Here is a 16,533-nt window from a genome sequence, read left to right on the forward strand (position 1 = left end):
TTGTTTCATTTTATCTTATTTTGGCATTATGCATTACGTACTATACTTATAACAAGTATTTTTTTAAAGATATTTTAGAGTGGTCTGCAATCTACAAGCAATGCTTTTTTAGTGGACCTCTCAGTTCTCATATTCACCCTGCAAACATAACTTTGTAATTCCAGTATGTGTGCATAATATTAGTTTTTTTAATTACCATTGGTTGTCATACTTTGTAATGTATAAAATATGCTTATGATTGCATTTTTGATTTACTTTGTGTTATGTTTTGTTGAAAGAAAAATTAGAATAAAATAAATAAATGAAATGAAATCCACACGCATAGCTCCATTTCAGTCCCCTGCATACATATTAACAGTTTGTTTGCAGACTAACCAACATTTTTTTTGAAGTACATCTGTACAATCATTTCCTTATCAGAACAAAGCTCACTGAACCCCCCCCCCAAAAAAAAAACACGTTTATCCACGCTGTACCCTACTAGCAAAACCTCCCTCTCTCTTCCTTCCCACTTCAAGCAGTCTCTTATAAATGTAGTACCTATAACTAAAGTATTATCATGCTCTATTATTCTTTGAAGTTTTATATAAAGGCTAATCGCACCACACTCACTGTCTGTGCAACGGCTCCAGATGATCGACTCGTACGTATGTGTGCATATATTTAGCTAATACATTGTAGGCCCTACTTGTTGTTCTAGCTTAATTCATTCGCGCCACTTGTACGAGGCTATAATATGATTCATTTTCAGGGAAATTATCAGAACGTAATAATAGGTTTGTCCTTAATATCATTTAATAAAAGAAGAAATAGCTTGCTTGGATTTTTTTTTTTTTTTTTTTTTTTGGTTTGGTATAGACATCCACAATAAAAAGATATTATTTTGTTTTTAATGAGGCCTACACTCGCACAACCCGGATGCGAGCCAGGATCACAGAACTCTTACACATACATGTGTAAGAGTTCTGTGGCCAGGATCGGCGGTTGCGGAACGTATCGGCCAGTATATCGGTTCCCCCGGAACCCGGAACGGATCGCCTGTGACACCGGCGCAGTGTTTTCAAAAGTGTGGGGGCTCACTTCCGGGTTTCATGAGCTAACAAGCCAAAAATAAAAACAAAAAAAGAAAAGAAAAGAAAAAAAAAGGCTCATCTCTTCTCCCCGTCCACTTCCGGGTTTCTTCAGTTGACAAGCAAAAAAAAAAAAAAAAAAAAAAAAAAAAAAGGGTCATCAACTCATCTCTACCGTACCCGTCCACTTCCGGGTTTTTTTCAGCTGACAAGCAAAAAAATAAAGTCCTCTCATCTCTATCCGGCCACTTCCGGGTTTCTTCAGCTGACAAGCAAAAAAAAAAAAAGGTCTTCAGAGAAAAAACATAACCTTACCGCCGCCATACTTCAAGATCCCTATCTATTTCTATTTTAGTGCCATGCACTTACGTACTTCCGGGTTAAAGTAAGTGTGGGGCCCGAAGTGATGACACCTTATGTATTCCTTTGTATGGTGCACAAAAAGTGTTGGGGCCCGAGCCCCCACGGCCCCCACGTCTGCGCCGGCCAGCGATGTAACTGATGTTTCTGACACAAGACTGGATAGGCACGCATGGATCCCTGCCAGGTCTTAATTATCACTTTGTCACTATAGGAATGGGATAATCCTGTTAAGGGTCTTCTACACTTACTGAGCTTCAAGGGACTGAGCTTTCTTTTCGCTTTTTCGTCAAATCATTGCTCACATACTGGTATTACAAAAATTAATACATTACTAGTACATATACTGTTATTGTGTATTTAGCGCCACCATACACTATCCGCACAACTCACGAGCTTCGTCTATTCTTTTCATACTTTAACGCATTTCTGACAATCATGTGTGTTGACTGCGTGAAGAATAGACATGTTGACCGGGTAAGAAGTGACCTCTTATTGTTCTGTTTAACGTTGCTAAGTTCAGTTTTTGTTTTTAGCACTGAAATTTACAGAAAACTATAGTTTTCATATGACCATGATGACTACTTTAGTTGCAGTAGAGGCCCGTGCGGGTGGCAACGGAAATAAGAAGCCCAGCTCCGCCGTAACTCTAGCGTAGAGAGTCGAGTGACATGGTAAAAGGCGTCACAACGTCAGTGTACGTGGGTGGATGAGGCAGAGTGCGGCGCTAGCTACACGCAGCCGCTGTCGCGAAGCGACAGGGCTGCACGGCTACTCCTTCGCAGACGTTGTCATTTTTCAGTGGTGGTTGTGCGACTTCTTCATGAATATCTTTTTTAATCGTGGAAAACTAAAATATAAGGAATCCCCGTAATCTATGATAATCATCCAATAATCGGTATGCGTATTTTTTTTTAATTACGTCAAAAACCTACCGAAATAAGTCCTTAAAATCAGGTCTGTGAGCGTCCGTATTGCTTCACTCCTCATCTTCTGCGTGTTATTGAATGGCAATCACTCTCCTATGCTACAACGTAGGTAGTCGGAGGTAGTCGGAGTGACGTCATATCATGAGAGCAGCACGCGCGGAAATACATGGTAGAAGACGACAAGCTTTATATACGTAACACACGAAACGCACGGGCGTCTAGGGTTGAGCGTTCGTGGCTGTTCGTTTATTTTGTGAATCATCGCACAATCTACTCCGAAAAATTCAACAATAAGGTTTGGATACCAACAAAACACCAAATTCAACTCAACCATCAGCAATATACGATATAGGTGGGTGGTATTACTGTTAAAATCAAACAAAATAAAAGACATTTTTGTGGTCTTGCCGTCAAAAGCGACAATCGTTTACGTACGTTTAAACACTAGTACATGTCAGACTGCTGTGCTGTGCACAGCGGTCTGGTCAGGCTAAGTGCGGCGCTAGACCAGTCCTCTAACGATACTTACTTAGACTTACAGTTCGACCTCGATTATCCGGCGGATAAGCGAATTGGCCGGATATGGGAGATACAATATAGCTGCCGTCCAAGCTGCCGTCCCAGTGCACTGGCAGCTAGGCAGGTAGCGTACCCCGCATAGCCACGGTGGTGTACAATCTACTAGCCTGCGCAAAATTGTAGTCCCTTCTTCACAAAAATAAAGTAGGCCTAGGCCTACACTAACTGCGACCAGCCCCAACACAGTGTGTAACTGTGTACATGGAGCGTCCCGGGGTTAGGCCTACACTGTATATCTTCATGTGAAAATCATACATGTTTTACCGGGGACCTCATTAGATATTGAGAAACCTATCATGCACATCTTATGAAATAAAATAGATCCATGAAAAGATGTTAAAGTCACTGTTTTTTCTAAATTTTTGGATGAAAAAAAAAAAAAGTCCTTCACTGCATGAACGCGTCCGGATAGCAGAGATTTCCGGATAAAATGAGGCCGGATAATCGAGGTCGAACTGTACTTGGAGTTTACTTGGATTTGGAGACGTAAAGCATTGCTTATTTGCTCCTCCAGGTTTCACTATCTCTCTGATTATGTTTCTCGAGGATAGTTTTGAATTGGTTGACATTTGTTGCTCTGACAGCTGATGCATTTGGCAAGGAGTTCCAGTTGTTACAACTGCGAACAGAGGACTTGTGACGCAACATGGTATCTGGATCTGGGTTTTCTGACTTTCTTTCTGATTGCTGTGGCCTCTGGTTCTGGAGCTATCTACCAATTGGAAAAATTGGTGTACATCTACTCTTGTAGGTGGTCAATCCCGTTCATGATCTTTATAGATTTATAGAACCTTTGCTCTTTGTCTCCTGTATTACTATTACTGTATGCAAGAGTCTCAAAACGCAGGACTTTCAGTCTATCTGGATATTCCAGGTAGCAAAGATGTGGAAGTTGACGTGTGGCTCTTTGCTGCACTTTCTCTAACAAATCATCATCTGTTGTGAACATTGGACACCATACCAAGTCGCAATATTCTAGTGTGGGTCTGATAAGTGATATTGATAGACTTGTGGAGCTTGAGCCATCCTCTTTCATTCAGGCTGGAAAAGAATCTTTTTCAGAATTCCAAGCTTGGTATTGGCTCTTTTGGTTATCTCAGGGACGTGCTCAGAAAACGAAAGTGCAGAATCAAAGGTCACTCCAAGGTCTTTCTCATGTTCAGCTACAGGGATCTTGCTTTGTTTACCAGTGGTTGATATGGTGTAGTCATTCTTCTGGTTCGGTTTCCCGTAGTGAACAACCTTGCATAATATTGTTAAATTGCAACTTCCATTTGTCGGCCCAGGCTGAGACAGCATGAATGTCCTTTGCAAATATTCTGCTTAGCTTTGATTATCAACAATATGGTATAACTTGGTATGATCATCAGCAAACAATTTAATTTCAGATGTCACCTCTTCTGGCAGATCGTTAATGAAACAGAGGAAGAGCACTGGTCCCAACACACTGCCCTGAGGGAACCCACTGGATACTGAATGTGGAGATGACAGTTTACCATTCACAATGACTCTCTGTGACCTTCCCATCAAATAGGCCTCTATCCAGTGGAGAACATGACCAGTTATTCCATAGGCTTGTAACTTGCAAAGCAGGCATTTGTGGGACACAGTGTCAAATGCTTTCCTGTAGTCTAAATAGATACAGTCAATACAGTGACTGTTATCTACAATATCTCTGCAGTCCACTCTTCTAGCACCTCGAGAAATTGCATCCCACATGACCTCCCAGACGTCATGCGGTCTATTTATCAGTATGTGAAAGTCAAAGCCAAAGCCTGAGGGTATATACATTGTATGATAAAAAAGAATAAAACACACAAAAAAGATTCGCAAAATTTCTAACCTTTCGAAAATGTCTGTGACCTCCCCCTTTGCAAAAATATCTGCATGTGAAAATAACAGCAAGCTATTGGACCTGCACATCAATTCCTCTATCTAAAGTCTAGTCTCTAGAGAGTGCAGGACTAGGATCGGGCACCGGATGTATACCAATGATGATCTGCCGATTGCAAACCTTCCCCAAAAGATTAGTAGACTTGCAAAATAGATCTACATTGTAGATCGGGGGGGCTAGCTATATCCATCTTGGAGTATCATTTATTCATGAAGTTATATTTAATCTCAGTTTCATGACATAAAAAGTGATAAGAGCAGTCCTAATTGAAAACAGATTTTGTTATGTACGAAATACTGCGTAAATAGCTCTGTATAGTGACTGCCCCATGCATTTTATTAACATATTATCATACCATTCACACAGCATGTGAAGTGATTGCAGTTTTTCAGTGATATATTGCATAGTAGTCAAGATTCAGTGCAAGTTGGATCTGTGTGCTTCTCAAAAGATTTTGGGCATCTGCCAACAGGTGACATCTTTCTATCACAGCATTGTTGTCTGTGTTTTTCGTTTGACAGGGAAGAACATGTCTGGACAATGGGACATACTGGATGAACTTTGAACGGTGTGCAGAGTGTCGGAAACGAGAACCAATCAAAATCAGCCAGAGGAACACAGAGGTTAAGGATGATGGAGAAGAAGTCATCTCATATGACCGTATGTAACAGTGGGGATTGAAGTACAGGCGACTCCCATTATAACAAAATCCTTGGAACCAGCAGTTTTCTTTCATTATATCAAAATTTTGTTAAGTCAGAACGTATATCGAGATGTCTAGATGATAAGTTTAGTGAATTTTACTCCATTGTATCTGTTTTTTTTTATAACAGTGTTCACTGTACAGGAGTGCACTGTGGTAGCTGGCTTCTGAGTCTCCTGCATTCCACATTAACCTTCCATGTAAAGATGGAATTTGGTATAAAATGTCAATGCATCATAGCTTCGATCTTATCACCTTCGCCTATTAAATACAGAAATTATTGTCTTTTAACTTATTATATCTCTGGGTATTTTTTTGTTTTGTTTAATTCTTCAGGCAGTTTCCAAAGGCCTCTACTTGAAAATGAAAACTTTTCTTTCACATTAGACATGTTTCAGTTAAACCTAAAATCAGAATCTGAGATACTCATGCCTAGAAGACACCATCTGACATGAGTCAAGTTCTCTTCGAGACTTCCTTTGGTCCTTTGCCTAAACCTTGTGCTGCCATCGTAGGAATCTTCACCCCAAGTGAGAATGCAATGTTGATTGGACAAAGTTAAACAAATGCACCACTCACCAGATAAATGTGTGGAAATTTCAGTTATCAGAATTATTGATTAAAAAGCATTTCAAGCAACACGTCCAATTAATGTCTCAAAACCACTGTCATCACAGGATTAAAAAAAGCATTGTTTAGTAACCCTTCTCTTTGAGGCATACATAAATTATCACTGACTACTCATCTCTCTGAGGCGCTGTGGTGGCTTAGTGGATGACACCAAGGGCTCTCAATAGTAAAGTCACTGGTTCAAGTCTATCAGCAACAGCATATTTGCAGGGGCAGATCCAGGAATTCTGTAAAGGGGGGCACAACTATTTCTGGTGCCACTTCCGGGTTACATTCATTTTTTTCATTTTTTTCATTTTTTTTTAAAACGAAAAATAAAGGGGGGGGGGGGGGTGTATGCCGGTTGTGCCCCCCTCTGGATCCGCCGCTGTATTTGTGCCTCTAAGCAAAATCACTGTAAACCATTGCTTAGACTCGTGCACAGTGTTGATTAGCATGAAAGTGCTTATTAGCCATGTAAAATGAATTAAAAAACATGCACAATTACCTCCTCCATTACACTGCCAAGGATACACTTACAACAAAGACATCTTTCAAGGCAGGTATTGACTCATTCAGTCACACTCTTGTACGTGTGTGTTTGTGCGCAAAACAAATAGGGAGTTATCTTGCATTGAACACAAGAATATTGTTGTTCTTGTGAATAATACAGTGGAAACTCGATATAACGAGATGGTCGGGACCGAGTCGTTTTCCTCGTTATAGCCGATATCTCGTTATATCAGTAGGCATAAAAGAAAGCATAACATAAAGACATTAATTTGCACAAGTGGGACTACCCATCATCTTTCAATCAATACTGATAACTTGGTAATGTGTGTGAGGTAATTACTCACCTTTATGGGTAAGAAGATGTTTTTTCGCCAATGAAATCCGATATCAAGTTTTTTTTTTTCGTATTAATTGTAGATGTTTGAATTTGTAACTCTATATAGCTTGTAATTGTGTGAAGATCGTCTGTGGATTGGTGTGTGGTTATGGTATGGGTGTGTGTTGTGTGTGGAAAGCTTGAATATGGTCTGCACAATGCTGCGTGTGTATGTGACACATTCTGTATGTACATTAGACTGCGTTCACATAGAAGTATTCGGTATTCGGTATTCGAGCACCGAATGCACCATCACCCGCACCGTCAACTCACCATCCCATGCAGTGAGGATTTCTTCCTCCTACATCCCAGCGAATCTTATTAACAATTTCTAAACTGCATCAGAATGTCAGTCTGCATGCTTATTTTTGCTAAAGGGCAAATCCAGACCAAAAGTGTCATTATTTCATAAACGAGAGACGGTATACGCTGCAAGAAAATCGAACAAGCTCGATTCCCACTTTGCTATACTTTTCGCAGCTATTCGTACTTTTGAATAGTGCCCTCTTATGTGAACCGGTGTGAGGAAATCCTATCGTTCGATTCAAGCTATTCGCGTGCCCTCGAAAAACGAGCCCGAATACCCGAATAGTATACTTCTATGTGAACGCAGCCTTATGACTGCGTGTGTGTGGAGATGGGGAATTCCCTAGGTAGAAAGCCAATCACAGCATCAGATTGCCTCACACTTGCTAAACGTCATGATGATGTCACCTATACGGCCGTCCCACCACATTTTCTGCATGTATGTGCGCGCACACAGACACAACTGAGTGAACTGAAGAAAATATGTGTGTACAAGACAGTTTTTGGCGCATCGAGCTTTACAATCTGGGAACATGATAGCACAGGCGAAGTAAAGCTTTACCCGAAGACATTTTCCTTTACCTCGCTATAACAGGTTTGATTGGCTATGTTTTTCTTTGTTTGGAAATCACAAATTTATCTCGCTACAGCCGTTATTTCGTTATAGCCGATCTCGCTATAAGAGTAGCATTTTACATAGACTTGTGTGGAAGGAAATTTGGGACCGGGAAAATTTCCTCGTAATAACCGATATCTCGTTATAGCAGTGTTCGTTGTACCTAGTTTCCCCTGTACAAAAAAAATAACTTAATATAATTTGCCCCAGTCAGTTCTGATGTCAGATCAAACTTTATTATAAACATATCAAATAATAATATTATTTAAACCTACACTATTGAAGAATATGTCTCCATGAGGAAGCTCATGATAATAATAATAGTGTCAATGGAGATGAATGACATTACATGTATCTTGTGACTCAAGAGGATGTGGCCACAGGACATCATGCATGAGCTTCTTTAATTCTTGTTAAGTGTGATTTCACTGGTTTATGTGTGTTCACTTTTTTCATGCCCTTAGAAATGCCAGTATTAAGTGCTACATAAATGTTTCCATAGTATATTTGTCTATAATGATAACAATGATAATAATAATAATGATAACAATTATTATTGTTATTGTTACTATTATTATTGTGGCATAGTGGATAAGACTCCCGACTCCCGAACGGAGGACCGCGAGTTCGAATCCCGCCCAGTGCTTACATCCTTGGACAAGATGTTTTTACCCACAATGTCCCTCTCGACCCAGGTGTATAAATGGGTACCTGGCAACGCTAGGGTAATAATAATAGCAGGGCCCTCTGGTAGAGCAGTGGTAACACTGAAGAGGCTACCCTGGGTAAATAAGACCTTATTATTATTATCATTATTATTATTATTATTATTATTATTATTATTATTATTGTTATTATTTCATCATCATTATTATTATTATTATTATTGTGTGTTTCTTCTTCCTCACCTTACAGATGTTTGTACATATTGCAGTCACGTGATTGCAGAGCATGAACACATATTCATCATTGACGGTGATTATCAGGTGAGTCCGTCACATTGGATTGCATGCCACATACGTGTATACAGTGGAAACTCAGTATAGAGGGGTCCTTTTTTCATCTTGTTAGGTACTCTGATATATCACTAGACAAAAGACAAGAACAAATAGACTTTTGAAAATATACATGTATATATATTCCAATTGGACCAAAGACGTGCTTGTTAAATCAAGCATTTTGTTATGTCAGATCACTCTGTTTCTAGTTTCCTCAGTATTTACTATTTTCTGTATGTTTTTAACTCTTCACGTGCCATGGTGGAAACATCCTTTGTGCCACATTATTCTGAGACACTAACGGTTTCACCCTTTGAGAAAACATTCTGTTTTTCAAGTATATGTAAATTCTTTAGATTTCTGTTGAGCTGGGGCAATTTAGTTAGTAAAGTAGTTGTGAAACTGCCAAGCTTTGCTTTGATGTTTTATTGTAGGACAAATATATGATTGCTTTTCTTTCACATGACCAGTAGCTACCTTACTGCAAAGGCTTGACTTTTGAACACAAGACTGTGTCAGAAACTTAGAAATTACTCTCAAACTCAGTAGAAAACACCTCTTGATAGTCAATCACTACATAAAATGCAAGCTATATGTGAGAGGAACGGAAGCGAGAGAAACGCTTTCATTGTACCACGGCATTTGGCGATTTATCAATCGGATTAGGCGGATTAGTGAGTTTGAGTAGAATATGCGAAGTTGGCACGCTGTCGACTGAGTCGGACGTGCGAACGTGGCACATAAAGAGTTAACAGTTGAAGAAATCATGTCAGAGTACTTTTATAGATGGAACTAGTTTACTCAAAGCAATAAGTTAGAGAAAATTTGCAGGAAGTTGATCAAGTATTACAGTTAAAACAGTGTGTAGGGCATGTCTTCTATTTGACATGCTGTACAGGAAAATCTTATTTTTCATAGTGATGCTGCTGGGACCACCAACTTTACATTGTTCTAACCAGTACCTGGAAAACATACTGAAAAAAAAAAAGACCAGGTAAATACAATTATGGAAAATATGGACCACCAAATTCACATCGTTAAAAGCAGTACCTCACTGTGTCTCTAAATTTGTTAAAATATTCAAGCAACTCATCATCATGAGCTTCTGCTGTATAAATATCTTACATTTATAGTAGAGTTTCATACTTCTGATACACATGAGTGTCTTGCATTGAAATGTGGGCTACATTGCTAGGATTATTAGAATTTGCCTTGCTCTCACTAAAACGGTACACCAAAATGCACTGAAGGCCATGTGTGGTTGTGCAAGAATTCATCGGCCATAGACCTGGTCAAATCTATGAATAGAGGTAAAGCTCTACTGCAAACAAGCCTTGGGTAGCAGTGGACTGAGATGTGTACTGTACCAACCATCCAAGCCCTTTGACAAACCAAAACAAAGTGATATGTGTGTCCTCTCTTTTTTTCCCCCTCCTTCCAACTTCCTCAGGAATATTCCATGAACTGCATGCTGTGTGGCATTGGAAATGACTTGGTCTGTATTCAGCCTGTGGATCCCAGGAAAGAACTCGGAATTTTCTAGAACAAACAAAACACTCCTGTTGTTCCTTTGTAAAAGGGCAATGACTTTGCCATTGACTCTTTCATGAGTAATGGCACCCTGTTCATGTACAGTGTCAATGGAAACTTAAAGATAATAAAAAGTTTTGGTACCTCAAAAGTGTCCTTGAATTTCCTTGTCTTAGTTTGTGTTTCAGGTTAAAGTACCTTTCATATAACTAACACTGTGAGACTTACTCGCCCCAAAGTGCTCTCATGTCTTAGTAATCATGCAATTAACTGCGATCAGCAGCCCCATACGCATAGCGACCAGCAGTCCCATACGCATAGCGTAAGCGGGCTTCGCATTGTAGCATTCAGGATCATGACAGATTTAGTATCGCAGGGTAAATGTCAACTTAAAATCCCATAAATTCTTCAATTTGAAGACTTACCAATTAAGTTGAAGTATTGAAAACAGGCTTCGGGCAACGTTTGGTTCTGCCTATAGTCCCTTTCTGTTCGAATTGATGACTGAATGTGACTCTGTCGACAGGACTTTAGGAGAGCTACATACAGTACACTGAATACTACAGCCAGTGCATGCAAACACATCACATGCACACAAATTTCAAATCCATGAACGGATAAGATGTTTGTGTGCGCATGCGCTGGCCATGGTATCCAGTGTATGTAGCTCTCCCAAGGTCCTCTCGACCGAGTCACATTCAGTCATCAATTCGAACAGAAAGGGACTATTGGCAGAACCAAACGTTGTTCGAAGCCTGTTTTCAATACTTCAACTTAATTGGTAAGTCTTCAAATCGAAGAAATTTTTGGATTTTAAGTTGACACTTACCCGCGATACTAATTCTGTCATGATCCTGAATGCTACAATGCGAAGCCCCATTACGCTATGCGTATGGGGCTGCTGGTCGCAGTTAGCTATGCGTACAATGGGCTGCACGCTGCTGGTCGCAGTCAGTGGTTTCGTACAATATTTATCGACGCTGTACAGCGTCAGCTCTGGTACGAAACCATTATTGCATGATTACTAAGACATGAGAGCACTTTGGGGCGAGTAATTCTCACAGACAACGTACTTTAACCTGAAACACAAACCAAGACAAGGAAAATCAGGAAAGCTTTTGAGGTACCAAAACTTTTTATTATCTTTAAGGCAGTATTATCCAGAGGATCAAGAGGAGCCCACTTCAATTTGTTTTTCTTTCCCGTATCCTTGTTCATTGTGGTTCCTCTCACCTTTCCACTGCAGTGTGAAAGTGTATTGATATACAGCTGACTAAAGCCATATTTCTGCAACACTACTGGTATCCTTTGACTTTTATGATGGTGAAAGTCCTTTGACCCATTACAGTATCAGATTTCTTGTGTTAAGATCTATGGGCACTTTTTTCCTCATGATCATTAACGTTCATTACACTTCTAGAAGTGGGCGTCTTCTTACCTTACTTGTTGCAAGGACAAGAGAACCCATGTACAGCTTGTGCAATTATGTGGGTTGACAGTTAATACTGAGATGCCTACTCACTTTTTTTTGCAATCCTGTACCGTATGTCCCGTCAACAATTACAACGGGACCCTACGCCAAAAATATGCCTTCTCAGCTCTCCGAGTACTGCACTGCTGTTTACAAGGTGGACACCCCCTACAGTTAATACAAGCTGTATTATTGAGAAAGCAAGGTGTACTTCCAAGTTTGAAACAGACACTGTACCACACTACAAATTTTGGGCTTGCAGTGTACCATATTGACCTTTTTATCAGTATGCAGTGACGCAGAAAAAGTGCCTAGAGTTGTGCATGTCAGGGAATAATCTTACACGTACATATTTTTACCACTGTTCTCTCATCACGTATTATCCCCTTCCATGTTTAATACCAGACAGTATTTGATACCTGTGTATAGTGGAAGGCCAGGTAGCATGGGGCTTTATGGGGTGAAAAACACTGGCCTGGCTCGGACATATTCAAGAATTTCAGTAAAAAACTAGGCACAGCATTATTACTGAGCTCTATGTAAGTACACACATAGCCAAAGAATCTTGACGGGAGTCGACCATTACCGATGGGGGTATGCTTCAATGCACATATACTGTATGATTAAACTGATGGATGCTGTTCATGGTTTTTTAGCGTACTGCAGTGGCCTGTGAATGAAGATCAATTTAATTGGACCACCTATTTTTCCCCAGCTACCAGCGTGCACCCCCCCCCCCCCCTTACTTTTTAACCCTTTCCATACGGGAACCTGGTGGCCTGTGTATTAAGTCTATTGCCATTTCAGAATTCAGTATGGAACGGGTTAAAAGGCACCTCCCCTTTACGGAATTCCTGGATCTGCCCCTATTGAAATACAGGCAAACAAAGACTTTTTTTGGTTAAATCATTTTTTTATTGCTGTAGTACTTGCCACCATCTTGGAAATGACATGTTGTGATTATCTCCTTACTGTTCACAAAGGATGTTATCTTTGATTGCATTTGCCAAATTTGTTAAAAATTGTAATAACTAATCACTTGTTTGTAATAACATATGTGACAGTATTGGATACAGTAATGTATTAACATTACATTATTAAATAATGAAACTCGAAATGCAGTTATGTATCATGCATTGTCCACACATCTTTGATTACACAGAGCATCTCAACCAGTGTCCACTGCTTAGTAACATCTGTGTTCTGAATGGCAGTACTGCACATAGCAGAAATTGGGAGAAAATAAAATACATGTACCGGTACTGTCAATTGTGCATGAGTTGATGTTATTCAGCGTGGAGAAAAGCTTTAACATGGGCAAATATTTTCTACAATGTTATTGTGGTCTGAGAATTTACTTCAAAACTGGGCACAAGTTTGATTTTTGCCACTTCTAACTTTGTTCATGTTTTTTTTTGTGTGTGTGTTTGTGTGTGTGTGTATGTCTGTGTCTGTATGTTAGAAATAGATATGTGCAGTACAGTATGTGTATAGGAGTAATATGGCCTGTGTATAATCTTATAAAGTAATTTTAAGTACTCCATTTATTATTACAATATTGTAAAATAGGATTATGCTTATTTGAAGTGCAATTTCTATATATAATTATGTTAAATGCACACAGTGGTTGTAAAGAATAAACTGCACATGAAGTTGACAATGTACACAATTTATGTAACTTCGTCTGTAAGCAATCCAAAGTCATCCATATTTTGCAAAAGTATGTGTACTGTATGTGTTAGATTTAGCATCCATATTTGTAACTGTTTAGATGATTTATATTAAAACCAGAACACATTCATTATTTCGTTGGCTGGTCTGACTTTCTTTGCAAGCCTAGTTGAATTGTATGGTGTACTAACTACATGTATTGAAAGTCTTCATCACAGATTAATGCATTCAAAGCCATATATATATATATATATATATATATATATATATATATATATATATATATATATATATATATATATATATATATATAATATATATATATATATATATATATATATATATATATATATATATATATATATATATATATATATAGACTTTTTGTTTGTTTTGAGGTGCAGGGTCACATATGTATATATATATATATATATATACATTGTATATACACAGTGTGTCTCTAAAAAAAGTAAACCCAACTTCAACGGCAAATTTTCAGAAAACTATAGAATATTTACACATTATTTTTTCATGATTAGTCCAATAAGTCCTCTGTCCAATGATACCACGTAGGTTATGTAACTCTCATGCATGACTGAGCATGATTCAACTTAGTGAATGGGTGTAAAATCATCACTGTGGCAAGTTCCGTGATCAGCATACTTTCTCACATTGTACCAGATGGCTCTTTTTGTTGGAGGCTGCCTGTCGGGGAACTGCACCCGAAAAGCCTCTTGAACTTCCACCAAACTTCTTGTTTCCTGGTATCGAGTTACCAGGAATACTCTCTGCTCAATTGTCAACTGTACCATGTTTGGAAAGCATGTGAAGTGTGCCTGTGTCAGGAACAACCTTTGCTGAAGTTGTTGTGTAATCATAGGCCTACCATGTGACAAAAATTTAACTTCAAATATTATGCCCTGAATGCATGACAATAGCAAGAAATAACTTGCCACAGTGATGATTTCACACCCATTCACTAAGTTGAATCATGCTCAGTCATGCATGAGAGTTACATAACCTACGTGGTATCATTGGATAGAGGACTTATTGGACTATCTAACCATGAAAAAATAATGTGCAAAATATTTTAGTTTTCTGAAAATTTGCTGTTGAAGTTGGGTTTACTTTTTTTAGAGACACACTGTATATATATGTGACCGCGCATCACAAAATGAACAAAAAGTCGCACACACTGATTTGTGTGAGGACTGAAAAAAGGTGAAATGGGTCAACCCAACCATCTTGACTTTTATATTTTCTGAAAGAGCAAGTCTTCTTCTGCATTATGCTAAAATTTGGGTTCATAAAACGGACAGGAAAGTGTGTTTTTTTCATCAGTTTATCTCAAACATTTTTTGGTAGAATAGTGTGATTAGTTGTATCTTTAGAGTCCCCTTTCCATTTCTTAATTAAAAACCTTATACACCATGTATACACTTCACTTTCAACTCTAAACTTTTGAAAGGATAATGCTGCTGCTTTGAAAGTTGGCATTAATTATGGACAGAATGTGTTAATAAAGCATATCAAATTTCACTTTAATCTGATAATCCCTTCACTGTTCTTTCTCCGGTGGTTTACATCCTGATTTTTGTCCCATTCATGGCACAACCAGCACAGCTTGGTAAAGATTACGCGCTTGAATAGACACTGTACTTCAGAGCCTCTTTTCTCGGTTCACACTTTTTCTGAGTGTGTGCTTCCTTTCCAAAATTTAGATAGGTTAGGAGAGTCCATTTGATTTGAGTTATACATCATTTTAAAGCTTAAAGTCTGCTCTTTTAGAATAATGATGCTCTTAACTAAAATGTTATGTCTGGCAACTTTCTTTTTGTTTTGTGATGCAGGGTCACATATATACATATTCAGTATGTATATATATATATAATATATATACATATATATACAAGTATATATACACACACACTCATTGTACAGTTATAAAATTACAATTTTCTTGACCAATTGCAATTGCAATTCTCATAACATCTTCACAGAATAACTCAATCACCACCACAGTAGAGTTTTACATATTTTACTCTGTATAGTGTTGTATATGCAACCTTCATAACAGAGTAACATTTTATTTTCATAGTTGGTAATGGTAAAGCCATTTTACAATGTACAGAGGGGCTGGCATCTTCTGCACATGCGCCATGTCTCACTCAAAAAGTCTCGGCTCTTTTTTCGTTGGTGGAATTGCCCCTTGGTAAGGAATTTCACTTCAGTTTGATTTTCAGACTTTATTTTGAACATCTATAAATTGGTCATACTGTATGTACCGAGTTTTAAAATTTATAGTGATTGCGATGAGGAATAATAATGTTTTAAAATTCATAACAAATCACAATGAATGAGGATGACGACAGCAGCTTCACTTAAGAATGCATGACTGGATGCTCACGGAAGCACAACAAAAGAAAGCATGCATAAATTCTACACAGGTGAAATTGTCAAGTGGTATGGTGATGGAATTACATTGCTACATTACTGGAATATGAGAGCCTCTATGGCATCCACATCCTTGTTCAGTGTATAGTGTATTTGTTTTGGGTTTTTTAGAGCATAGGTTTATGTGTTCACAGTCAACAATTCCACAAATCTATACATGGCACTATTGATATGTGTATTACATGATGAGAAATTAGGAAATAATTCCTCCCTAAGTAAGTCAAATCTACGGGGAGCAAAGTAGATGCTTAGAGTTTGATTGGTCTCGTTCACCTTTGTGCATGGTAGACCTTTCATTCACATAAAGCTAAAGGCTTATGGTAAGCTTCTACAGTAGAGGATCAAACTCACTGAAGACTTGATTTGCACTTCATCAATAGCATTTTTCCCTGTTTAATGTGACTGCAATACAAAATATGTGCAACCATAACAATTCTTCTTGCTCAGAGCAAAA

General features: G+C 38.5%; 1 protein-coding gene across 2 annotated transcripts; it reads left to right on the plus strand.

The window, feature by feature from the left end:
- The first annotated feature begins 1,555 nt into the window (after positions 1 to 1,555).
- LOC140231640 (protein Churchill-like) lies at positions 1,556 to 10,634 on the plus strand. 2 transcript variants are annotated; one of them, XM_072311803.1, is made up of 4 exons: positions 1,556 to 1,617; positions 5,354 to 5,492; positions 8,871 to 8,941; positions 10,404 to 10,634. In XM_072311803.1, exons 1-4 carry the CDS (start codon positions 1,603 to 1,605, stop codon positions 10,494 to 10,496), a joined length of 318 nt encoding a protein of 105 aa, XP_072167904.1. In that variant the 5' UTR covers positions 1,556 to 1,602; the 3' UTR covers positions 10,497 to 10,634. The 2 variants fall into 2 exon arrangements, with proteins under 2 accessions (XP_072167904.1, XP_072167894.1); XM_072311793.1 differs by lacking the exon at positions 1,556 to 1,617 and adding an exon at positions 1,813 to 1,907.
- Positions 10,635 to 16,533: the final 5,899 nt, after the last annotated feature.

This window comes from Diadema setosum, chromosome 1 (assembly GCF_964275005.1).
Source record: "Diadema setosum chromosome 1, eeDiaSeto1, whole genome shotgun sequence".
NCBI classification, from domain to species: Eukaryota; Metazoa; Echinodermata; class Echinoidea; order Diadematoida; family Diadematidae; genus Diadema; species Diadema setosum.